The sequence below is a fragment of the Rhineura floridana genome, chromosome 4 (genome assembly GCF_030035675.1).
Source record: "Rhineura floridana isolate rRhiFlo1 chromosome 4, rRhiFlo1.hap2, whole genome shotgun sequence".
NCBI lineage: Eukaryota > Metazoa > Chordata > Lepidosauria > Squamata > Rhineuridae > Rhineura > Rhineura floridana.
Window position 1 is genome coordinate 9,429,619 of NC_084483.1, and position 23,383 is coordinate 9,453,001.

A 23,383-nucleotide genomic window follows, 5' to 3' on the forward strand; every position below is an offset into this window, starting at 1 on the left:
AAAGCCTTTAACATGTTTAATGAGAAATCTCTTTTAGCTGTAGTTAGAAAATCTGAGATACCTGCAGAATCTAATAGGCAAATATTCCTCTAAATTGTGCATCATGACCAATGGATGTAAGTATACCTGTTTTCCATTGAGATGTGACATCAAACAGGAGTGCCCCCCTTCATTCTCATCTTTCATATTGATCATTCTCTTTCATATTGATTACTCTCGAAGCCCTCATCTCTGTGTATTGATAATTGCCAACAAAACATGAGCACTCAGGCAGCGAAAAAGTTAAATTGATCCATAAAACTGATGCCCTATTATCTCGTTTTTGTTTTAGAATTGTGCTATTTTTCTGTTAGTAATGGTATTGGAAACTGAAGGAGGGGAGTGTGCTCTTGTGCTTAGGTCCTGCTTATGGGCTTCCCATAGGCAGCTGGTTGGCCGCTGTGAGAACTGGATGCTAAACTAGATGGACTGTTGGCCTGATCCAGCAGGCTGTTGTGTTATATTATACAGCAACGAGAGTGGCTGTATACTATAGACAGCGTGGGTTTTTCACATTCTGTAATGTTAAATTGAAAATAACCCCATGCTATTCTGATGCTTCCCATAAGCTCATTTCAAAACCTTACAAAACTTACAGTTCTGAAATCAGAAACGCTTGCTTAACAACCCTCTCAATTTTCATGGCGATACACAAAACGGTCAGAGAGAGAATAGAGAGTTCAAAGCCTAAAAAGAGAGGGAAAAAACCCAGAGCCCCTTTGGACTTTTTTCTCTGAGAGTTCTCATAATCTGTTGAAATTCATTAAAAACCAGCCATATTCACAGAGTACCTGTAATCCTAATACTGACCTTGCCCCATACTCTGACCTTCATCTTCTGCATTTAAAAGTTAAAAAAAATGCCTGGCTATTTCTATCAAACTTTAAAAAGCAGGGAAATTGGGCAGCTATAGTGAATGTACCAGGGGAGCAGGAGACCTGACCTCCTCTCACCATATGCTCAGAGGCACATGTTACCAAATTCTTCCAAGCTACACAGCAAGTGTATTGGACTGTGAAAGACCAACCCAAATTGTGTTTGCATTTTGACCAATTTGTAGGGCAGTACAATATCTCCGAGAGGAGGTCAGGTCTCCTGCTCCCCTGATGCATTCACTATAGCTGCCCAATTTCCCTGCTTTTTAAAGTTTGATAGAAATAGCCAGGCATTTTTTTTTAACTTTTAAACTGCAGAAGATGAAGGTCAGAGTATGGGGCTTTTTAAAGTTTGATAGAAATATCTGTGGGCTATAGGTACGTTCTTAAACTGCAAGGTTTTTTGCCTATTAGTGAATTGTTCTTACATTCTTACTGTTACGATATTTAATTATTGATAGTTGCTATTTTTTAATGTTTTTAAATTGGTTGTAAGTAGCCTAGAGGCTGCCCCGTATAAGGTGTCTAACAAATTGAATAAATAATATTACTGATAATAACCTTGACCAGGCAGTACTCAAGCCGAAATCTGTAATAGATCGCTCTGGTCATATTTCAGGCTATAAAATAACTGGACGGCATATTCTATCTTGTCTGGATTGAGCTTAAAACCTTTTAGCACTGCTAGGGAGTGTAGTTCTGCAGCCAGATGTGAAAAAAATAAGGGAAAAAAAGTCAGGTTTCAACAACATATTGAGGACACCATACCTAAATGCTGGACAACCGCATAGTTGTTCACAGACAGGTGCTGCAAGGTTCTTTCTTGTCCTACCACATAAGTCAAGTCCCATGGAGTAGAGCAAAGAATGCATCTGCTTCAGTTCGCTATCCCAACTGTTTCAGGCAATCCAGAAGGATTTCAAGTTCCTTATATATGCATGGGGGATGGAATCCATTGGCCAGTGGTGCTTTGAAAGCATTCCGTCGACCTAAAAGGAGGTATCAATTTGAGTTCTTTGTTCGTCCACTATCTGTTGCCTTTACTAGTCTGATTTTTTCCTCCCCCAAAATACCAATATTTTGAAAGGAAATATTTATAAATGGAAGGAAATATTTTAAGTTGTTTTACATTTTTAAATTGTGTTTTAAATTGTTTTTAAAAGATGTGTTTTTAAATTTGTATATTTGTTTTAATATTTTTAGTTACTGTAAGCCGCCCAGAGAGCTTCGGCTATGGGGCGGTATATAAGTACAATAAATAAATAAATTTTGAAAGGAAAGTGGCTCCTTATCCTCTGTGACTGAGGCTGGTCAGTTTTCATGTTAGCAAGCAGAGACCAGCTGTTTTCCTTTTGGAAATAAAAGGAGGAAAGCAGCTTTCAGTATCCCCTCAATTCCCCACTATCCTGTCTGCCAGACAGTCATCGTGCTCTGCTCCTCTCCTTCCCCCATCTGCTTTTCTGTCCCTATCTTCCTGCCTGCCAGCCAGCCAGCCAGCCTGCTTCTCTCTCCCCTTCCCCTCCCTCCATTGCTGGTCCCAGCGAACTTGTATGCTGCCTGGGGTGCACGCTTCCACTGCCTGCAATGCAGCCACTTTCTGCTGCCAACCATTCACTCTGCCCCCTCCCTGCCGAATGCAGCTCACAGACACAGGTACAACACACTCAGGACACTGGGAGGGAATTAGCAAGCAAAGACAGGCTGATCGGTTTCAGACACTTTCACCCTCCTTACTCCTAGTTAATTTCAATTAGCAAGCAAAGCAGTCTGATCAGTTTAACTTAGGATGGAGGTGTGGGGTGTGGAGTGTGTGTGACAGCATCAACCAAAGATGGCAACTAGTAACTTATATTCAATGTAGTAAAAATCCAGTGTTAGGAAAAGCAGCTGAAATTTGCAGGTTTCAGAATCGGTTCACAAAGACAGTGCACCTGTGAATTATCAGGCAGCCTGATGCCAATTCTGTTTTCATTGAAAATCTTGCTCATCCCTAATCCTTAGGTACTTATATATTCCACTCAAGTATTCGGGTCTGTTAATATATTTTACTTTTTCCTCCTTCATTTTTTAAAAAACTATATTGGGCAGCGTGATCCTGTACATGTTTACCTGTAAGTAAGTCCCATTGAAATCAGTGGGGCTTGTGAGTAAAGTATATATTGGATTCCATCCTTAAAGTAAAATATATTTGACATTAAAGCTCAGATGGAGAACCTGTGGCTCTCCAGGTATTGTTGAACTCCATCTCTGACCAGCCCCAGCCAGCATGGCCAATGGAGTTCAACAGCATCTTGAGGGCCACAGGTTCCCCATCCCTGTCTTAAAGTAAGAAATGTATTTAAGTTACAGTTGGTAGACTGATTACATGAGTCTTTGATCATTTCCTGCAAATATCGTTGCCGCTGCTTTAAAAATTACTTGTACAATCCAGATAGTTCTGTTGATTTTTCTTTGACATATTCTTTTGAGCATGAATACCATATCATTATCGTTACTTGATATTGTATATATTGAAGGATATTCGGCTGAAGTCTCTGTATCTCTTTTAATATCCACATTTTCACAACAACAAAGATCTGAGAAGCTAGATTACAACTCTCCACCATACTTTGCTATTGACTATCTGGCTAGGGATGATGGGAGTTGGAATATAACATCTGGAGGGCCACAGGTTGCCCACCCCTTTCCACAGCGTTAGCCAGGGAACTGGCACTTATCCCCTTTGTTCCTTCAAGAGGAGCTTCTGCATTTGTGCGTGCCTTCAAGTACCTTCCTAATTGCCACATTAGCAGTAGCTGGGAAGGTTGTTATAATTGGTGATCAGATTTTTTAAAAAAATTACTAGCCAATAAAATAAGTAGATTAATCATCAGTTTCCATAAGATTGACATTAAGTTAAAGTTTAGTAAAAATTAACCATACTGTCAGTACTGGCCTCTATTCTATGAACATGGCTCAGACCCCCTGCTCATGCCCTACGCCTGCATCTTAAACTGTAGTTAATCCTAACTATGTTTTGAAACAAGCCAGCTGCATAAACAATAGTTTGAGTTGGCTTGTTTCAACAGACCTTAATTAAGATTAAGCACAGTTTGTCAGATTTGAACACAACAAGCTGCAGTTAACCTAACACAAAAGAGTAAGCTTCCAATCTCCTCACATCTATGCCGGGGGTGTGCTGTGAGCTGAGGTTTGCCTAGGTTCAATCTTCTAATACTAAAGCAGGAGTGGCTAATCTGTGGTCTTCTAGATGTTATTGAACTTGAATTCCCTTCAGCCCCAGCTAGCGCAGCCAAGGATGATTGGAGTTGACCATCTGGAGGACCACAGACTAGCTGTCCCTATGCTAAACCATTGCCTGGCGTTGTGTCCAAAACAATTCGAGTTTTTCCCCATTGACATGAAACTTGTATTGAATTTCAGAATACACATTTAAAACGTATAAAATCTAGCACTTTCATTATTGTTGAAATCTCTTTCCAGGCACAGAATAGCTGACAGTGGCAGCCTCTAAATCCTGACCAATTGCCAAGTTCCAGTGCTTAAAGCTGTACTATTATCAGGTCATGTCTGCATTTGGCAAAGCTTAGTAGACACAACATCATTAACTATGCTAGATATTTTTGCAATATTTGCCCCTCTTTCACACTTTTTTCCAAAGCAGTAAATCATCATTTCTTTAATCTCCTTCTGGCTGCATGAAAAACAGGCACTCTGCTACAAAACTTTTCCTGTTTGGAACTGTTGTTGTTGTTGGCAGAAGTGACCTTGAATGTCCTCAGTGCAAGAATACTAGATTGTAACTTTCTGATGATTAAGGAAGTCTGAAGCTTCTGTAAAATGCTAAACACTTCCATGTGTAGATAGATTGAATTCTGTACAGACATGTGCACATAACACCTATTCCATCATAAACACTTAAAAGCTGTAGTACGGTAGGATATATGATGTTTACAAAACAACAGTTTAAAGCAGTACTATTTATTTTTAATCAGTGGGGTTTTTTCAGGTGGAATAGTATTGGCATTAATTCTGAGCAAGCAGCCAAAATAAAATGTTTTTCCAGGCTACATGGTATATGCGTCCTGAGTATTCTAAGACAGGGTTGACTAATCTGTGGCCAAATGTTTTGGACTACAACTCCTATCATTCCTGCCTTCTGGCTGTGCAGGCTCCAGCTGATGGGAGCATCTGGACTCCAGGTTAGCCACCCCTTTCTAAGAGGCAAACTAAACTGAGCAATTGCTGAGCAATTGTATGAAGCACATACTTGCACCTTTTGCACATAAAACAGTAATGGGGGGTGTATTTTTCACACACAAAGGAGCATGTCTGAGTGTGAACCAAAATCAGACCCCTCCTGCTTCCTTACCTTGTGGTACTCTGCTGCTTTTAAGCAGCTTTCCCCCAGTCTGGCTCCAATACCAACAGCTAGTCAGACAGGGAGAAAACTGCTTAAAGTAGCTACGTTCGGTGTGGGAAAGTGGATCAGATTTTACTTCCCTCCCCAATGTATTCTGTTTTTTGTGAAAAGTAGACACCTCCTCCCCACACACCTGCTTCATATGCAAACATGCTTAAGATGCTCATCTGCTCTGGTCCTTAACTTACGTGTTTTGCAGTTTGCACTTTAGTCAGACCAGCGAACTTTGTATTTTTTGCTTATTATTTATAAGACTATAACAAAAAAAGCTCTAGCTAATTGCAGGGAGGGAGAAAAAATAAATAAAAAGTTAAAGCCAACAAGCACAAATAATAATAAAAACCACCAGCAAAAATATAACTATCATAGACTCATAGCAGCATCAAAAGTTTCAGATCTTATTATTTATTTATTATTTGATATATATCCCGCCCTTCCTCCCAACAGGGAGAGTCTTAGATTCTAAATATATCACCAGCTCTGTAAATCATTACACTTTAACATCTTTTAAAGTTTAGAAGCCTGGGAAAATAAAGTTGTTTTCATCTGGCGCTAAAAAGACCATAGCGGAGGTGCCAGGCGATCCTTTCTAGGGAGAGCTTTCTATAACTGGAATGCTGCTACTGAAAAGGCCCACTCGCTACTGGGAGGCCACTACTGAAAAGGCCCACTCCTGCTGAACCTCATTAGATGAGGGAACCCAAAGAGTGGCCTCCAAAGAATATTTCAAAATCTGGGTTGGTATATCCAGGATTAGGTGATCTGATTCAGTGCTGTTTGTTGCTTTAGAGGTTGAGACCAGCACTTTGAATTGGGCTCAGTATGACAGTATCATGTTGTCCAGTCCCTATTACTCAGCTTGTTGCTCTCTGTTGGATTAATAAAGATTCCAGACCGTTTTCGAAGGCAACCCCACACACAACACATTGTGGTAATTGAATGGAGAGGTTCTTGAAGTGTGGTTAACTGTAGCAAGGCTGTCTCTGTCCTGACATTGTCACATTTGGTATATCCTAAACTGATATAAGTGCTTCTACTTGTGCATGTAGTGACAATGCTGGAGCCAGAAGCTCTCACAAACTCCAACCCTGATCTTTTAGGAGCAGTTCCGCTCCTTTCAGAACAAGTTGAATACCACTTAGCTGGGCACATGAACTGCCCACTAACAGTGCCTTAGTATTGCCTGGACTGAGTTTCAGTTTATTGGCTCTCATCCAGCCTGTTACTGCATCCAAGCACTGATTTTGGAACACCCACCACCTCACCTGTATTCGATGAAAAGGAGAGATAAAGATGTCATCCGCATACTGGTGACACCTCAGCCCACGTATCTGGATGCTCTCATCATGTTGATGTAAATGGAGCCCTGTGCAAACCCAAAGCATAACTGTCTAAGAACAGAACAATAATCCCCAGCAGTGCCACCAGCACCTTCTGAAATCGAGCATCTAAGTAGGAATAGAACCACTTCATAACTGTACCTTCAGTGCCCAACTCAGATATCCAGTGTGTTGGAAGCCACTGAGAGGTAAAAAATCAACAGGGTCACATTCTCCCTGTCCTTTTAGCAAAAGTCATCCCACAGGGCAACCTAGATAGTTTCCAGTTTCAACACTAGGCCTGAAACCTAATTGAAATGGATCTGGCAAAACAGTTTTATCCGAGAGTGTCTGGAGTTTGCCAGCAGCCACCCTTTCAAGCATCTTGTCCAGAAACGTACATTTGCTTACATCTTCTGGGTCCAGGTTAGTTGCTTCTTCAGGAGCAGCTTTATTACAGATTTAATTATTTTATTTTTTTATAGAGGCAGGTACTATCCCATCTTTCAGAAAGAATTTACAACCTCCTGGATTCAGCCAGATATTTCTTTGTTGTCAGATCAGATGTAATAAGGCAAGAAAGGCTAGGGTCAACGAAGCATACAAGTAGTTGGTTGAACTAAGCCAAGTACCTTGTCCACATTAGATATCTTGGGCTTCAGTAACTGAAGATCATCAAGTAAACCAGGACCAGACAGTGCTCTGGACACCTCCACATATGAAGCGCACTAGAGTCTAGGTCATGAGAAATGCAAGTGACTTGATTCTCAAAGTGCCTTGCATGCTTGTCACAGTTTGAGCTCCTTTTAAAGCCAGTTAAAACAATTTACAGGCAGAAGAATGGGATGATTGGGTGTCAGGTGAAGTTAAAGATGTGCATCTTCAGCATATGACAAAAGCTATACAATGATATTTGTGGCCTAAATTGTTTAAGTCTTTAAACACTAACATGAGCACCTTGAATAGCTGCCAAGCAGACATGACTTTATATCCGTACAGGGATATAATTGCAGTTCTGTACAGAAATATGTGTGCATGGACTCCTTGCAGTGTTGTGGGTCTAGTGATCAGTGTCCTTCTCCAGTACTCCATCTTGTTACCGAGAGGGTAAACCCTGCTGTCTTTTTAGTATTTCTCTAGCACCTTGACTACAAACTCACAGTTTTGCTGGAAAGGGGTTTAGCATACAGAGCAAGGTACGTTGCAGTGTATACTGGCTGACCTCCTTTAACACAGACCACAGAAGATGTTCTCAACTCTCTATTCCACAAGCCTGGGATCTCTGCAGGCATGCACACCCTACTCAATTCCTAATGCAATTTACCTTTGTAGCATACATGCCAGGGCTGGCGCCAGGCATGACTGGGCCTTTGGGCACCAGCTTGCCCCGGGCGTGCGGCTCCTGCCTATTTCACCTACCTCTCTCATCTCCTGTTGCTGTGTGCGCTGCGCACAGGGCTGCCATCAACCAAGATGGCAGCAGAGGCTTCTCTAAGGGGCTGATGTCCCCGCTGCCATCTTGGTTGATGGCACGCATGCGTGGTACAATACACGCACGTGCGAACACATTGCTGCCATCTTAGTTGATGGCAACCCTGCACGCACAGCCTCAGCAAACAGGAGAGAGAGGCAGGTGGAGTGAGCAAACAGGTGGGTGGCCTGAAAGCTCCCTCACTACTGCAGATCATGGAAGGGGAGCACTACTCCCCCACTCCAAGGAGGGGTCCCTGTGAGTCTTGGGGCCCTCGGCCAGGGCCCAACGTTTGACACCGGCTCTGACACCCACTGTTTGGGTTCTTAGGCCCCTAAAGAAGGAAAGTACCATGCAGTAGGCACTGCCAATCCTCTGGCAATTGCATTAACACCCATTAAGGTTAAGGACTTCCACCGAAGGATGTTCACAAAACTTCTTTTGCACCCCTCACATCTTTGTACTCACCACCCATGGCAAGTGCCCCACTAAAACCCTTCCCCTCCTCTGTTTTGAGGGGAAATCCCTCATATTAGTGAGCCCATAATGGGATTAGTTAGAACTGGTAGTTCCAGTTTTGAGTTCAGTTCCCCATTAACCCAGGAATGTTCTCTACCATGCTAGGCTCATGAGGGGAACCATAATCTGCCCTTAATCCGTCATCACTGTTTTTTCCTTTGTGCTTTTTGACAACAAGCTGAACCTTGTTATCTAGAGCCAAAGTGCCTGTAAGGAACAATCCAAACCCCTCTGGGGTCCTGGTGCAAAGGACGCACAGCAGACCCCTTAGGAAGAGGCCCCATCTGCTCTCTTTGCCTTGGGGATAGGTAATGTTGGTGTTTTGGTTTCTTTTCCCTCTAATTCTTCTTCCTTTCTTATCTTTCTAACTCACCAAGAAATTTCAGGCAAAGCATTATTTACATTTGACTGTTGACTGTCTTGTCTAACCCCCTGTTATTCAACCTTGGGTCCTCAGATGTTTATTTATTTTATTTATTATTTGATTTATATCCCATCCTTCCTCCCAGTAGGAGCCCAGGGCGGCAAACAAAAGCACTAAAAACACTTTAAAACATCATAAAAACAGACTTTAAAATATATTAAAACAAAACATCTTTAAAAAACATTTTTTTAAAGCTTTAAAAACATCTTTCTAAAAAAGAAATGCTATTATCTGGTGATAGGATCAGAACCACTGTAAAACAGTGCCTCCAATACCCGTCTCACCAAGTCGGCCCAGAAGGATACCATAGTTAATGGTATCAAAAGCCACCAAGAGATCAAGTAAGAATAACAGGGTCACACTCCCCCTGTCCTTCTCCCGGAAAAGGTTATCCATCAGGGTGACCAAACTTAGGTATTGGACATAAAGATTGTAGTACTGCAAATATGAGTGTTTTCATCAAATGAAGGTTTAGTTTCTTGATTTAATTCATTGGTGAGGGAAAACGTGATCAGTGGAGCTGCAAATAAGTTATTATAGAGCCACAAGAGTGGCTGTATACTATAGCCAGCATGGATTTTTCACATTCTGCAATGTTAAATTGAAAATACCCCCCATGCCATTCTGATGCTTCCCATAAGCTCGTTTCAAAACAAAACTTATAGTCCTGAACTCAGAAACGCTTGCTTAACAACCCTGTCAATTTTCGTGGCGATAAACAAAACAGTCAGAAAAAAATCAAGAGTTCGAAGTCTAAAGAGAGGGGAAAAAAACATATGCCTTTTGGACTTTTTTCTCTGAGTTCTCATAATCTGTTGAAATTCATTAAAAATCACAGAGTACCTGTTCACAGAGTACCTGTAATCCTGTTACTGACCTTACCCCATACTCTGACCTTCATCTTCTGCACTTTAAAAGTTAAAAAAAAAAAAGCCTGGCTGATTTTTAATTAATTTAATAAATTTTGCATTGAACTCAATGATAATGTCAGGCATGCTCAGTAAGAACCAACTTTCAGTGTTCTAAAAGCCAGGCTCCCAGCTGCTTGGCTTGGCTAATCAGGGGGCCACACCCACACCAGACTTTGATTTCACTTGAGACAATCATGGCTTCCCTCAGAGAAGTGTAGTTTGTGAAGGGTGCTGAGAGGAGACTCCTATTCCCCTGAGAGAGCTCCACTGGCCAGAGTGGTTTAACAGTCAGCCACTCTGACTGAACCTCTGTGAGGGAAACAGGGCATCTCCTAGCAACTCTCAGCACCCTTCGCTGACTACACTTCCCAGAATTCTTTGAGAGAAGCCATGACTGTCCAAAGTGAAATAAAGGCCTGGTGTAGATATGGCCAGGGACATCTTTGGTTTAAATTTGGGTGGGAGTCTACATGTGCCTGCTGTAGAATAAAAAGGTGGGGAAAACACTGAAAAGCAATGATACCGTTCACAATGTTTTCCTTTTGGAAAGGAAAGGGGCTTCCCCTCTGCCCAGTACCCACCCACCCAATCCCCTACCCCTCCTCCTACCTTCCCTGCCCCTCCCCCAGGTCAGTGTTGAACTACGACCTGGGAGACCACACACAGCCATGAAGCTCACTCGGTGACCTTGGGTCAGTCACTGTCTCTCAGCCTCAGAGGAAGGCAATGGTAAAACCACCTCTAAATACCGTTTACCATGAAAACCCTATTCATAGGGTCAACATAAGTCGGGATTGACTTGAAGGCAGTCCATGTCCATTTTCAAACATGATTGCATGGGAGTAAATCCCATTGAACTCAAGAAGTATGCAACTGATCAAACCCACCCTCCCTTTTCCTCCCTTCTCCCTCCTATCCTCTCCCTCTTGCCCCCTCCAATCCCCTCCTACCCCCTACCCATAGTCAGTTTTACCTATCTTAAGCAGGATTGCACGGGAGTAAATACCATTGAATGCAATAAGCATGCAAATGTTCAGACCTGCCCTTCCCTGCCTCTTCCTTTGCCCCTCGCCCTCCAATCCCCTCTTTCCCCCTTCTTCTGCTCCCCTCCCTTTCTCTGTCTCTCTCCTCTCTCCTCCCCCTGTTCCTCCCCCATGGTCAGTTTTATCTGTCCTAACCATGATTACATAGGAGTAAATCCCATTGAACTCAAGCATGCAAAAGATCAGACCTGGCTTTCTCCTCCTTCCCCTTTCCTGTCCCCCCCTTCCTTCTTCCTCCTTCCCCGCCCACTCCAGGCATACCTCCCTCCCCCCCAGTCAGTTTTACCTATAGTAAGCATGATTGCACGGGAGTAAATCCCACTGAACTCAATAAACATGCAAATGACCAAACCTGTCCTTCTCCCCTCCCCCTCCTCCCTGCTCCCCTCCTCCTCCTCCCCTCCGCCCTCCTCCTCCCCTCCCCATCCCCTGTGGTCAGTTTCGCCTTAAATGAAGTGGTTTAAACATAGCAGGCTGAAAACATGCATCTTGAGAAGGCTACGTTTGTTTTTTCCAACAGCTAGAGTCATTCCTGAAGTAGCAACGTATTGTAATCCGTCTGATTTTACATCAAACTGCAGTTTCAGATTCAACTGTTAATGCACCCAAAATAGAAATGGAGCATAACCAACAATTTGAAATAAAAAAGGCTGTCTTCACCATCATATGACATTGACCAATAAAAAGGCGTTGGAGTCAGTGAAAATAAATTTGACGCAGGTTTCTAGGATGAATAATGAGAGAAATAAAATTTTCTAGATTAGATTATCTGTAGAAACAATAGTAACACAGGAATGAAGCAAAGTAAGAACAACAACAACAAACATACAAAAATACAATTCTCCATCTTTGGAGATGGCAGGTATTACCACCACTGACCATATGCTCAGAGACACATGTTACCAAATTCTTCCAAGCTACACAGCAAGTGGATTGGACTGTGAAAGACCAACCCGAATTGTGATTGTGTTTTGACAAATTTTTAGGGCAGTCCAATATCTCCGAGGAGGTCAGGTCTCCTGCTCCCCTGGTGCATTCACTGTAGCTGCCCAATTTCCCTGCTTTTTAAAGTTTGATAGAAATATCTGTGGGCTATAGGTACGTTCTTAAACCACAAGGGTTTTTGCCTATTAGTGAATTTTTCAAAGGCTATTTGGTTCTTTAAAGAATACATAAAGTATTAAAGATGATGATTAAAGTGATTAACTCATTTAAAACAAAAAATAATCACTTTAATAATAACGTTTATTATTGACATAAGGTGTTGGTAATTTTGCTCATGCTATATGTTTTACAGCCATTTTTCTGGGGTACTTCGAAATTCATCATTACTTATTTGTGTACTACTGTGACTATTGGGAACGGGTTTCAATAGAAGTGGTGCTACCTTTTGTTAGGCCAACATTAGCACTCTGAACAAAATAATAATGAAATGGTGTATATGTTTAGAATTTGGTTTTAGCACTTAGTAGCTCTGAGAACAGCTAGGGATTACTGGACAGATGCTATCATTGGATTACAGGAGGTTTTTTTGTAGTGGCTTTGGAGTTAGGTTTCAAAACCTTTTAAATATAATACATCATGGGTAAATAGAGCACCCCATCTTGAATTTCACTTACATTTCACGGAATCTTTTAAAGATAAAGAACACATAATGTTTTGTAAAAGCCCATATTTGCAAAGGTAGATGCAAATTCCCACAATACTGGAGCCAGACAGAAATAAACTGTAATACATAGACATTCAAATCCCAAGGATATGCAGATACAGCCAAGAAGGGTCCCAGCTAGGGAGGGGGGAGAAACTTAATTCAGTTTGCATTTAAAGGCGAACAGACTTGCACTTTCCAAAACAATATGCAAACGGGAACACAGTTACCCTTCCAAATTCTCACTTTTCTGAATTTTCAGTGCAGTCGTGTAGCATTTTGCAGGCAATGTGTACAGAAATGCATTGGGGAAAGTGTGCATACAAATGCATATATTAGTGACAATAACATCAAAAATGCATTATATTAGGGGAAACTGCTTGCAAAAAATGTGTATATTTGTCAAAACTGCGTACAAAAGTGAGAGAGGAGAAATTTGCACTAAAATGCTGAAAAAATTCATAAGGATTTTTTAAAAAAGAAATGCAAATTGAAATGTGAAGAAATGAATTTAAGACTGGGGAAATAAGGAAGTGAGAGAACTAAAAACGGACAGGTTCTTCCATCCCTAGTACCAATACACTTTTTATCTACAGGCCTACCTTAAATAAGAAACTGGCCACAATAGCAATGTTAAAGTCTTTTCCCATTTGAATTAAAAACAAAAAGAGCAGATGTGTCTGCTGTATGGAGATAAATGAAATATTGCATTGGGAAATGGGATTCTTTCTGTAGTTTTTATGCATTTGATGGAATAGCTTTTCTATTGAAGATAGATTACCGAGATCAGAGTGACTCAACTTTTTCTTATAATTTTTTTCTTTTTCAGAATTCAATCCGTCACAACCTCTCACTGCATAGCAAGTTTATTAGAGTACAGAACGAAGGAACAGGAAAAAGCTCTTGGTGGATGCTTAACCCAGAGGGAGGCAAAAGTGGCAAGTCTCCCAGGAGAAGGGCTGCATCCATGGACAACAGCAGCAAGTTTGCAAAAAGCAGAGGTAGAGCTGCAAAGAAAAAAGCAGCTCTTCAAGCAGGTCAAGATGGAAATGGGGACAGTCCAAGTGCACAGTTCTCAAAATGGCCTGCAAGCCCCAGCTCTCACAGTAACGATGACTTTGATAGTAATTGGAGTACGTTTAGACCTAGAACCAGCTCTAATGCTAGTACAATTAGTGGGAGGCTTTCTCCAATCCTGCCAGAACAAGATGACCTTGGAGAAGGGGAAGTACACTCCATGGTCTACCCTCCGTCAACAACCAAAATGGCTTCAACTCTCCCGAGCCTTTCTGAGATGAGCAGTTCAGAAAACATGGAGAACCTCTTGGACAACCTCAACCTTTTATCTCCTAACACATCCTTGACTGGATCAACCCAATCTACACCCACTACCATGATGCAGCAATCTCCTGGTTATTCATATGCTTCATCCAATGCAAGTATAGGCTCACCAAATGCAGACTACAGGAAATACAGTTATACTCAGACGAGCATGAACTCCTTGTCGCAGATGCAAGCTCTTCAAGACAGTAAATCAAGCTATGGAAACATCAGCCAATATAACTGCCCTGTAGGACTTCTGAAAGAGTTGCTTACTTCTGATTCACCTCCGCACAATGAGATCTTGGCATCTGTAGATACTCATGTTTCCCAGCCAAGTGGCCGAGTCCTGGGACAGAATGTATTAATGGCCACTAACTCTGCCATATCACCGTATGGCAACCAACAGTCCCATAACAAAATAATTGCCCCCAGTGCCCATCCACAACAAGGACATGTCCAACCAACATCAGTAGTTAACAGCCATACCTTGTCTCTCACACTTAGCACTGTGTCTCATGCGTCAAGCTTAAATCGTTCATCCACAGCTAAAACCTCAGTACAAGTGCCTATGAGCCACCCAATGCAGATGAACAGCATAAACCCTTACACCACTGTAAACAGCTGTAATGGTTATGGAAGAGTGGGAATTGTCTCTTTCCATCAGGAGAAGCTTCCTAGCGATTTAGATGATATGTTGATTGAACGATTAGATTGTGATATGGAGTCAATAATTCGTAATGACCTCATGGATGGGGAAACATTAGATTTTAACTTTGACAGTGTGTTGCCTAATCAAAGCTTGTCACATGGTGTTAAGACAACAACACACAGCTGGGTTTCGGGATAAGTCTGGAAGGTTAGTGTTCCTTTTTTTTTATTACACTGTGATCAATTCCTCACTCTAAAAGAATGCTTGTGTATCTGTAGGAGTTGTATGATAGGACAACATTCAACAAGTTGGACTTCTTCCGTCATATTATTACACTAATGAAAAAAGCTGCATATACTAGACCCTTCCCTGTCATAAAGCAGTTAGACACAGAAGCAGTGAAGTGGGGCAGAACATTTTTCAGTGCTATTTTTTCTTATGGAAAAATTTCCGTTTTGTAAGTTCATTAGTAACAATGAATGGAAGCCAATCGCAAATACAGTATGCGGTTTCAAGGCTTTTAGCTTTGTTTACTAAATCTAAGTATAATAAACATGCTAAATTAGATCACTCTCTGTATGCAAATTGACAATTTTCTGATGCAAATTATCATATGCAAATTGCCCTAATTTGCATCAGAAAAATCCAACTCAAATCTTTCAGGAAAACCCACATCACTGCACAGGAATGCTGTCAAATCCAGGAGTTCACAAAGGAAATTGGACAAAGGGGGAGTGAAGATAATGTACACCAAATATTGTAAGAAAATGCCATTAAATAATTTGTATTAGGGACAAGATCTAGGAGGGAAAGTTTAACCAATAGTTTTCCTTATTGTTGAAAGAAGGGATATAATTATATAAAGAGAAGTATTACTGAAGAGGGATTAAGAGATGAAAACATATGGTAGTAGCTTCCAGACAGAAAGTAGATTCAGGGAAGTTAATTGAAACAGGAAACCTGAGTTATAGTCATAGCAGAGTAGTGAAGGCAAAGGTCTTGGGCAACAGTGTAGAATATGAGTTAAACATTGGGGTGAAGCATGGCCATAGATATAAAAAAAAACAATATGTTTATTATGGGTGCAAAGGGAAATGAATCAATAGAACAGGAAAGGTTTTATATGGCAATTAAAATTTCAGTTTCTTTACTTAAAAAAGAACTCAGTTGAGGGAGTTATTTTCCCATTCATTTAGGCATTTTAAAATTGAGATGAGTGTCTTGTTCTGCAGTCTTAACTTTTTAAAATTAAAATACTAGCAGGGCTTGTCTACGTATACTGTTTTTATGAAATAAAACTACCATGTTTGGCGATACCCGCATTTTGAAGGTATCCAGGAAATGAACAGCAATTTGTGAGATTGGTCACTATGTCAAAGAATAACGTTTTTTAAAAGTTTATCATACAAGCAACAAACTGTCATGTAAATCAGCTTAGTTTTTTTACCCTTTAAAATCTGCTGAGAATATTATAGTAAGAGTGAATTTAACACCAACAACTCTGAGATATGAACTCCTTGACATTCTCAATTAACAATTGTGACCCCAAACCATCATGAATTAAAATTGAGTCATACATGTACTTTATATTAATAGAGTATAAAAAGTGAAGTGTGAATTGGCTTAAAGAGGGCTATGAAAATTAAAAGATTATTTTAACAATTATGCTCAAATCTGAGACATGCATGGAGTATCATATGGGAAATAAAATCTTGCAGTTAAGCTGTGCTTAAGGTAATGCAATAAGATATTCACCCTGAAATTGTCTTCTCCGTGTCGATCCTTTAAGAGACTGCCAAGTCTGGAAATACAGATTTGCCAGTGTTATTTTAAAATTGGTTCATACTCACATTAATAAAACATGCTTCCTAAAGAGATGGAATCTTTCTTGGCTCTCTTAGGTATTTGGATACCACTATAAGCATAGCATTCTGTCTTGCACTCTGAATATTTGTGTTTGCATTCTGTCATTGTGTATTTTCTCTCTCTTATCCTAGGCTACATTTTAAAGTACTTCAGATATCTCTGACTGCAGGAAGTGAGCAAGGAAGTCCAGAGATGTCCTTAACCTCTTTGCTTTTGCTTTTTGTATTTTTTTTTCTCTTGTCGGACTTGGCAGCAGATAAATTTTTTCCTGTACAGGATGTTTGCAGATAATTGCAGGTTATTTGCTGCTATCTGTAAGAAATGTGCCATGGAAATGTCTTTATTTGGAAGTGCCAAACTCACTACAAAGTTGTAGAAACGAAGAAAATATTTGTGCATTGTATTGTGCATTGATTGTGTAAAACTGTTTCTTTAGGAATATATTAGACCCAAGAAGAGGTTAACACTGTTAATACTATGATAGTTTTAACCTTCATTCACTCGCAATCCCATGTATCTTTTGATCTGATGAACTCACGAGAACTGTGGAACAGCTGGATTAACTGCCTTAAGTGTATTAAAATTGTACATTTTGTATGAACACATAATTGAATATGATCTAACCAAAGTTGTCAGCGATTTGGGACTTCCAAATCAGAGAGCAGAGTGAAAGCTTTACTTTGTTGCCTATGTGTTTGATTATATACATTTATTGAGGAGCTGACTTCCTGATCGATTTCAATTTTATTGATAAACTTGAATTTTTGTAATAGGTTTATAGGTATTTTTCTGACATCTCTACTTTACATTAGCTCCTTTACATTTGCAGAATCCAAGATTCCTAAAAACATTTGTAACATTTTGTATACAGTATTTTAACTAGATTGTGTGTGGGGGGGAGAGAATTTATATTAGCGCTCTGTATAAGATTTTCGAAGAGAAAACTTTTATATGTAATTTTTGATGGTAGGGTTTTCCTGGCACAAAGGTGAACTATCGGTGTAGGCATACAGATAACTTCTATTGCTATATTAACACTGACTACCCCAAAGTGTTAAGTATTGTTAAATGGTTTGTATGTCCATATCTTCATATTTGTATTTATTTTACTGAAGTTTTATAAAGTTTGTAACCCCAGGAGCAAGAACCTCTCAGTTTAATACCATTCTAGTTAGTAATCCGTTGTAGTTTCAGTTGTTCATACCTGTAGGGCCTGTCATTTCTTTTTCCATTGCCTCCTGTTTTTATTTAAAGATACTCAAAGAACTAGAAGCCGCTTTATATAACATTAGTATAAGACTATATCTTGAAGAAATGAACCTCAGTGAGTAGCTTTGCAATCTAATTATAGAAATAACAATTATTTTAGGTAGTGTTTACTGATCTGTTCCTTCAAACCCTAGTGATTTACTCTTATTGAAGAGGTTTATAAGGGCAAGCTTACAATATAGGTAAGGTGAATAACTATATGTAATATAAAAATTGTGAACTATCATTCTGGTGGCTCCTGGCATACTAACTTCACTTGGCGTCAACCCTTTTTACTTTCACTTCCCGCCCCACCTCCAAACTCCAGGCATAGAAAATACTGGTTAACTGTAAGAATAGTCTGACAATGGAATGATTACAGCAGGGATGGGGACCTGGTAGCCCTCCAGATATTGTTGGATTCCCAATGTCCATCAGCCTCCGTCAGCATGGCTGGTGGTTAGGGGTGATGGGAGTTGGAGTCCTGTAACATTTAGCAGGCCACAGGTTCCCTATTTACAGATCAGAGAGGAATTGTGGAATGCTAAGATGTTTTGAGAGCGGGGGATGATGGGCATCTGTCATAAACCATTCATGAGCAGGTTAGGGTACAGTCCCAGAGGTACCTTCCAACATATTTACTCTTTCCTAGGTGGCAAGAACCTGCTTTCGACCAGGCAGCGCATGCTTTCTTGCCATCAGCTTCTCTCTTCCAAGTTGCTCCTATGACTTAGTGTCCCTTTGAAACATTTAATATATTATGTGTCCCAACTGGGGAAAGGTGGGAGGCTACATAAAAGAGGTGTGGCTATTACAGGCAACAAAGTGTAGTCTAAAGTCCCTGTGCTCAAAGTTTCATACAATTCATACATTGCACCCCAGTGCCCAGCTCAGTTTTACCTACAATTAAGTATATCACTGATAGCTGAAAGAGCCCACTAAACATATTGCGCACGCAAACATAAGAACCCTGCTGTATCAGGCCAAAGGCCAGCATCTGACCAACCAGATGCCTATGTAAGCTTCCTACTTGTAATTCCCAATGCTAGGAAACTGAACATTTAATAAAAGGGTGGTATAATGAAACAAAAATCATGTAACAGCTGATAAAACATGCTTTTGCATATATCTTAATGTCTGTAGTCCTTTAGTTTTTAAAAAATGTAAATGATGGCTTTATGAAATGTGCAGGGTTTTTTTTTACCAAGCAGCCTTGTTTTTGGCTTTCCCTCCTCTTGTTAGTCTGTGAGAAGTGTATTCTACCATAGATTCTTTAATGTATTGTTTCTACTGTATGTTGTATTAATATTTGCATTACTGAGAACTCTGCTTCGATAAACTGACAAGTTGCATACAATGGTAATCAAATGTTGTATTCTTGAATGCTGACAATTCAACAGAATATCCCTACAGAAGCGGAGAAAAGATTATTAAAGCGGACCAGTTCTTTAACAGTCTTAAAGCACAATTCTATACATATTTGCTTGGAATTAACCCTCGCTGTATTCAGTGGGGTTTACTTCCTAGTAAGTGGGTGTTAGGATTGTAACCTTAAGTTTGCACTTGATCAATAACTGGATTTGTGTTGCTGTTTTTTAAAAAATATTTTAAGTTCACATTATGAAGTTTTCAGGCTTGTTTAATTTATAACCAATTTTTAAGTAACGTGATTTTTTTGTATTTTATGATTACTAAAAGTAATACTCTGGTTTATGCAAAAAAATGTAACTGCATTACAACTATTTTATGGAGGGGTATCTCCCTCTTTTCACACACACCCCACCTTCTGCCTAAGCAGCAGTACTGACATGAAAATACATCACACATCATTTGTGTGAGTTGTGAAAACATGGAGGTATTACTGCTGTACATTGCAGAATTTCATTTGGATATTTGTAGAAAAGTGCCTGTTTGGAAAAACAAAATAATCCTTTGTATAAAGCCATAAATGTATATAGATATTGCTTTAATGGTGTTGTCTTTTGTATGATGACTTGTATGCTGATAAAGGATTCTGTTTATTTGTTACTATTTGTAATCACTCAAATAATTGTGCAAAGAGCTTTGAAATCTTCCTAATTTATCTCTACAGTAATCCTGTGAGGTAGCTTTTTCTTTTCTTTTTTGCATGGTGCCTTGGGCATCTTTCGTTAGCAAGATAATTAATTTCTTTTATAAAGAAATCATTTGTATTTCCATTTTATATATGTGGAGCTGAAGCTAAGGGTGAATAACTTGCCAAAGGTTATGCAGTAAGTCAACAGCCAAGCCTAGCTTTTAGTCCAGAGCTCCCAGATCTGAATCCAGCGCTGCATTCACTGAACCACACTTAAGATAGTTTGTGTTCCTTTTCTCCTAATGATCTTCAACACTCTTTTCCTTATCTCTGTGTGCAAACTCCAGCTTGTAAAACAGCAGTATGACAATGCCACTGTAAGTTAGCTCAAGTGACGCGTTCCAAAAGTGGATTTTGGATATGTGTTGTATTTTGATGCCCCTCTTTCAGAAAGCTTCACCACTTGAGCCAGCAGGAACTACTGTTGGACCTCTTTAACTATTTTATTTTTCTTTGTTGCCCAATTAGATGTAACAGGTCACTCTTAACAAACCATGGTTTGTTTGTGTATGAATGTGCCACAAGCAGAGATCCTTCCCTCTCTTCCCCTTGTGCACTTGGCTGCAGAGGAGACTCCCTGATTTCTTAAACAAGCTTCTTGTGACATCAAAACCAAGAAATTCTTGATCAAGCACTACCTATAAACTAGAATCTGAATGGTGATTTAAGAAACCAGGAAGTCCCTGCAGCAAGAAGAGGGAAGAGGGCATTGTCAAGCTTCTGATAACTTGCTAGTGTACAGACCATGGTTGTTTGGAACAGTTATGTCTGGACAATTAGGGCATATGGTAATAATACAATAGATTTACATTCGTTATCCTAGACTTCTGGATCCTGGTCTTCATTATAGCCTTGTGCTGGTACTCATGTTGAAGTATTTGGAAAATAAGCTAGGTAGGACCAGGCTTGGATGTTGTTTATTGTTATGTAGTAACAGACCCATTACAATCAGTAAAATACATAATTGATAAAACATTGATAGTTTAAATTCACTAATACGAAAATAAAAATGTGAAATAAGAATTTCAATTAAGTAAAAAGAATCTTCTTGGAACTCCTTTGGGCAAAGAAAAGGAACCTGGCCATCAGTGTTAGCTTATTGCTATCAGCCAAAAAATATTTCATGTACCAATCTGATAACCTACCAGGAAGGTTCCTCATGATGGGGCCAATCAATCTGTTACACTTCTCCCTATAAAAGTTACATGTAAAAAAGACACAACCTAGTGATTTGACAACTTAATTGCCTCAGGGACACAGCCTCATATGGAGTACCTTGGTACCACCATTCCAGTATTGCAGGAGAGAGACAATTAAGCTTAGCTCTAGAAAAGACATGTTAAGGTTAGTAAAATTTTCCAAATATCTAGCATACTGAGGAAACTCAAAACTCAGACCAAAATAGATAGGAGAGCCAATTTTACAGAAATTTGATAGAGTATTGTAAGTCAATATCCTTAATTAATTGATCTAGAATAAGATTAGCAACCCTAAAATCTTATATATGAAGGACATTTATAGAAAGACCTAATAAATGCAATTTAATAATAAAAATTTAAAACCAAGAGCTGGTATAAACATCTTTCTGGAGAAGACTTAAATATCCTAGCGAAGGATCAGCATAAAACAATCTTAAGCAAGTATGTGAAAGCAAAAGACCCAAGTAATGCATTCTATGGATGTGAGGCTGGCCTCAAGTCATAGACCTGCAGCTGTAACACACCTTGACGTTCCAAAAAGAGATCTTTAAGCTAGGATGACTTCACAGCGCTGGTGTTTTTGAAAGAGAAACTGTAGCTGCAGGCAGTAGCAAGCTGAGTAGAAACACAAGCAACACTTACCAACATAGAATTTATGAAATGGGAAGTTAAAAAAATGTAATGAAAGTGTATAATAGTGTTCCTTGACATCTGAGATGAATCGACTGTTTCCATACATTCAAATGTATCTGTCTATTCCTTGATCTCAAGGTAGCTTAGAAACCTAGTAGTAGTAGTAGTTTACAGTAGTAGTAGTAGTAGTAGTAGTAGTTTACAGTAGTAGTAGTAGTAGTAGTTTACAGTAGTAGTAGTAGTAGTAGTAGTAGTTTACAGTAGTAGTAGTAGTAGTTTACAGTAGTAGTAGTAGTAGTAGTAGTTTACAGTAGTAGTAGTAGTAGTAGTAGTCATCCTTCACCCTGAGGTCCCAGGCTGGCTTACAACAACAGTTAAAAATACATAATTAAAAACAAAACATAAGCATAAACATCACAAAAAATATGCTGGGTCCAATCTTAATTTTTTTGGCATTTTAAAAGAGATGATAGAACACCACAGAAGCAGCAATGATACTCAGGAGGACTGCACCTTTCTCTAAAACTTGAGGTATGCCTCTCCTTGGGGAGCTCATTCCACAACATCAAAGCAACGATGAAAAATGTACTACTGTTTCCTGCAGCTGATCCACCTTAGTTCCCTGACAGGATTCAGGACAAGATTCGCCCTTACTAGTTTAACAGAAAAGATATTTATAGAGGAAAAAGATTCTCTGCAATGTACACATCCCAGTCTCTGTGGTTTTAAAAGACAAAAGCAGCACCTTCAGCTAGGCACGAGAAAAGTCTGCATGGCTTCTGTAATAGTGCTTTAATATTGGTGCTTCCCTACACCTGTTAAGAAAAGGTACAGTCTCCAAGTGCAGCCCTATGTATAGGGTTACTTAGTCAAGCCTAACCTTGAGCTCCTTGTTTCTATGACGAAACACAGCTGGCATACCTAGTGTTCCTCCTAAGAAATCCTTGCCACAAACAGCAGTTCTTTCTCAAGTAGCTGGGTTCAGGAGCGATTGCCCACAGCTACCTGCTCTAATAGAGTAATTTCTGCTTCATTAATCAAAGGCAAATTTGCCTCTTGAAGATCTCTTGTCTGCATTCTGCTTAAGCCTGACAAAATAGTTGTTCAATTCAAAGACTGCATTTTGTCTTTGTCTTAAAGAGGAGCTCTTTATGCAGCTAAAGCTTGTAAAACTGAGACCACCCCAATAAAAATGGAAAGTCCAGTGAGTGGCTCTTTATCTTATAGCAGAGTGAGGAAAAACCTTTCAAATACAAACCGGACCTGATGAGCAGAAAGTTGCAGAAGGAATAAATGTGGCCTCAAGTGCAGCCAATACTTTGTTGTTGTTGCTATTCTGTGCTCTTTGGCATTCTGTGTGGCTTAATAAAACAGAACATCAGCTGCTGCCCTCCACCTGAACGATCCGCTTAGCAATGCAAAAATTACCTCTGCAGGGAAATAGGCTGAATGAGATGATACACAGCCTGAGAGTTTTCCTGCGTTAGGACAATGTATAAGCTATAGGGGATGGATTCACTTCTCTAATAAACATCCTGTAGTATAATGAATACTGAATAGAATATGTTCTTTAGGGTGGTGGAAATATTTCTCTATTAAATTTACTCTGAGGTAGGTTGCGATTACTCCATTTTACAAGATATACTGAAGCCAAGAGACTTCCCTGCAATAGCAGCC

General features: G+C 39.8%; 1 protein-coding gene across 1 annotated transcript in view; it reads left to right on the forward strand.

Moving 5' to 3' along the window:
• Window positions 1-19,785, forward strand: part of FOXO1 (forkhead box O1) — a 66,024-nt gene extending 46,239 nt beyond the window's left edge. Inside the window, exons 2-3 of the mRNA XM_061622403.1 lie at window positions 13,502-14,851; window positions 16,642-19,785. Coding sequence (XP_061478387.1) covers window positions 13,502-14,842 — 1,341 coding nt within the window. The 3' untranslated portion in view covers window positions 14,843-14,851; window positions 16,642-19,785. The remainder of the gene's footprint in view (window positions 1-13,501; window positions 14,852-16,641) is intronic.
• The last annotated feature ends 3,598 nt before the right edge of the window (window positions 19,786-23,383 follow it).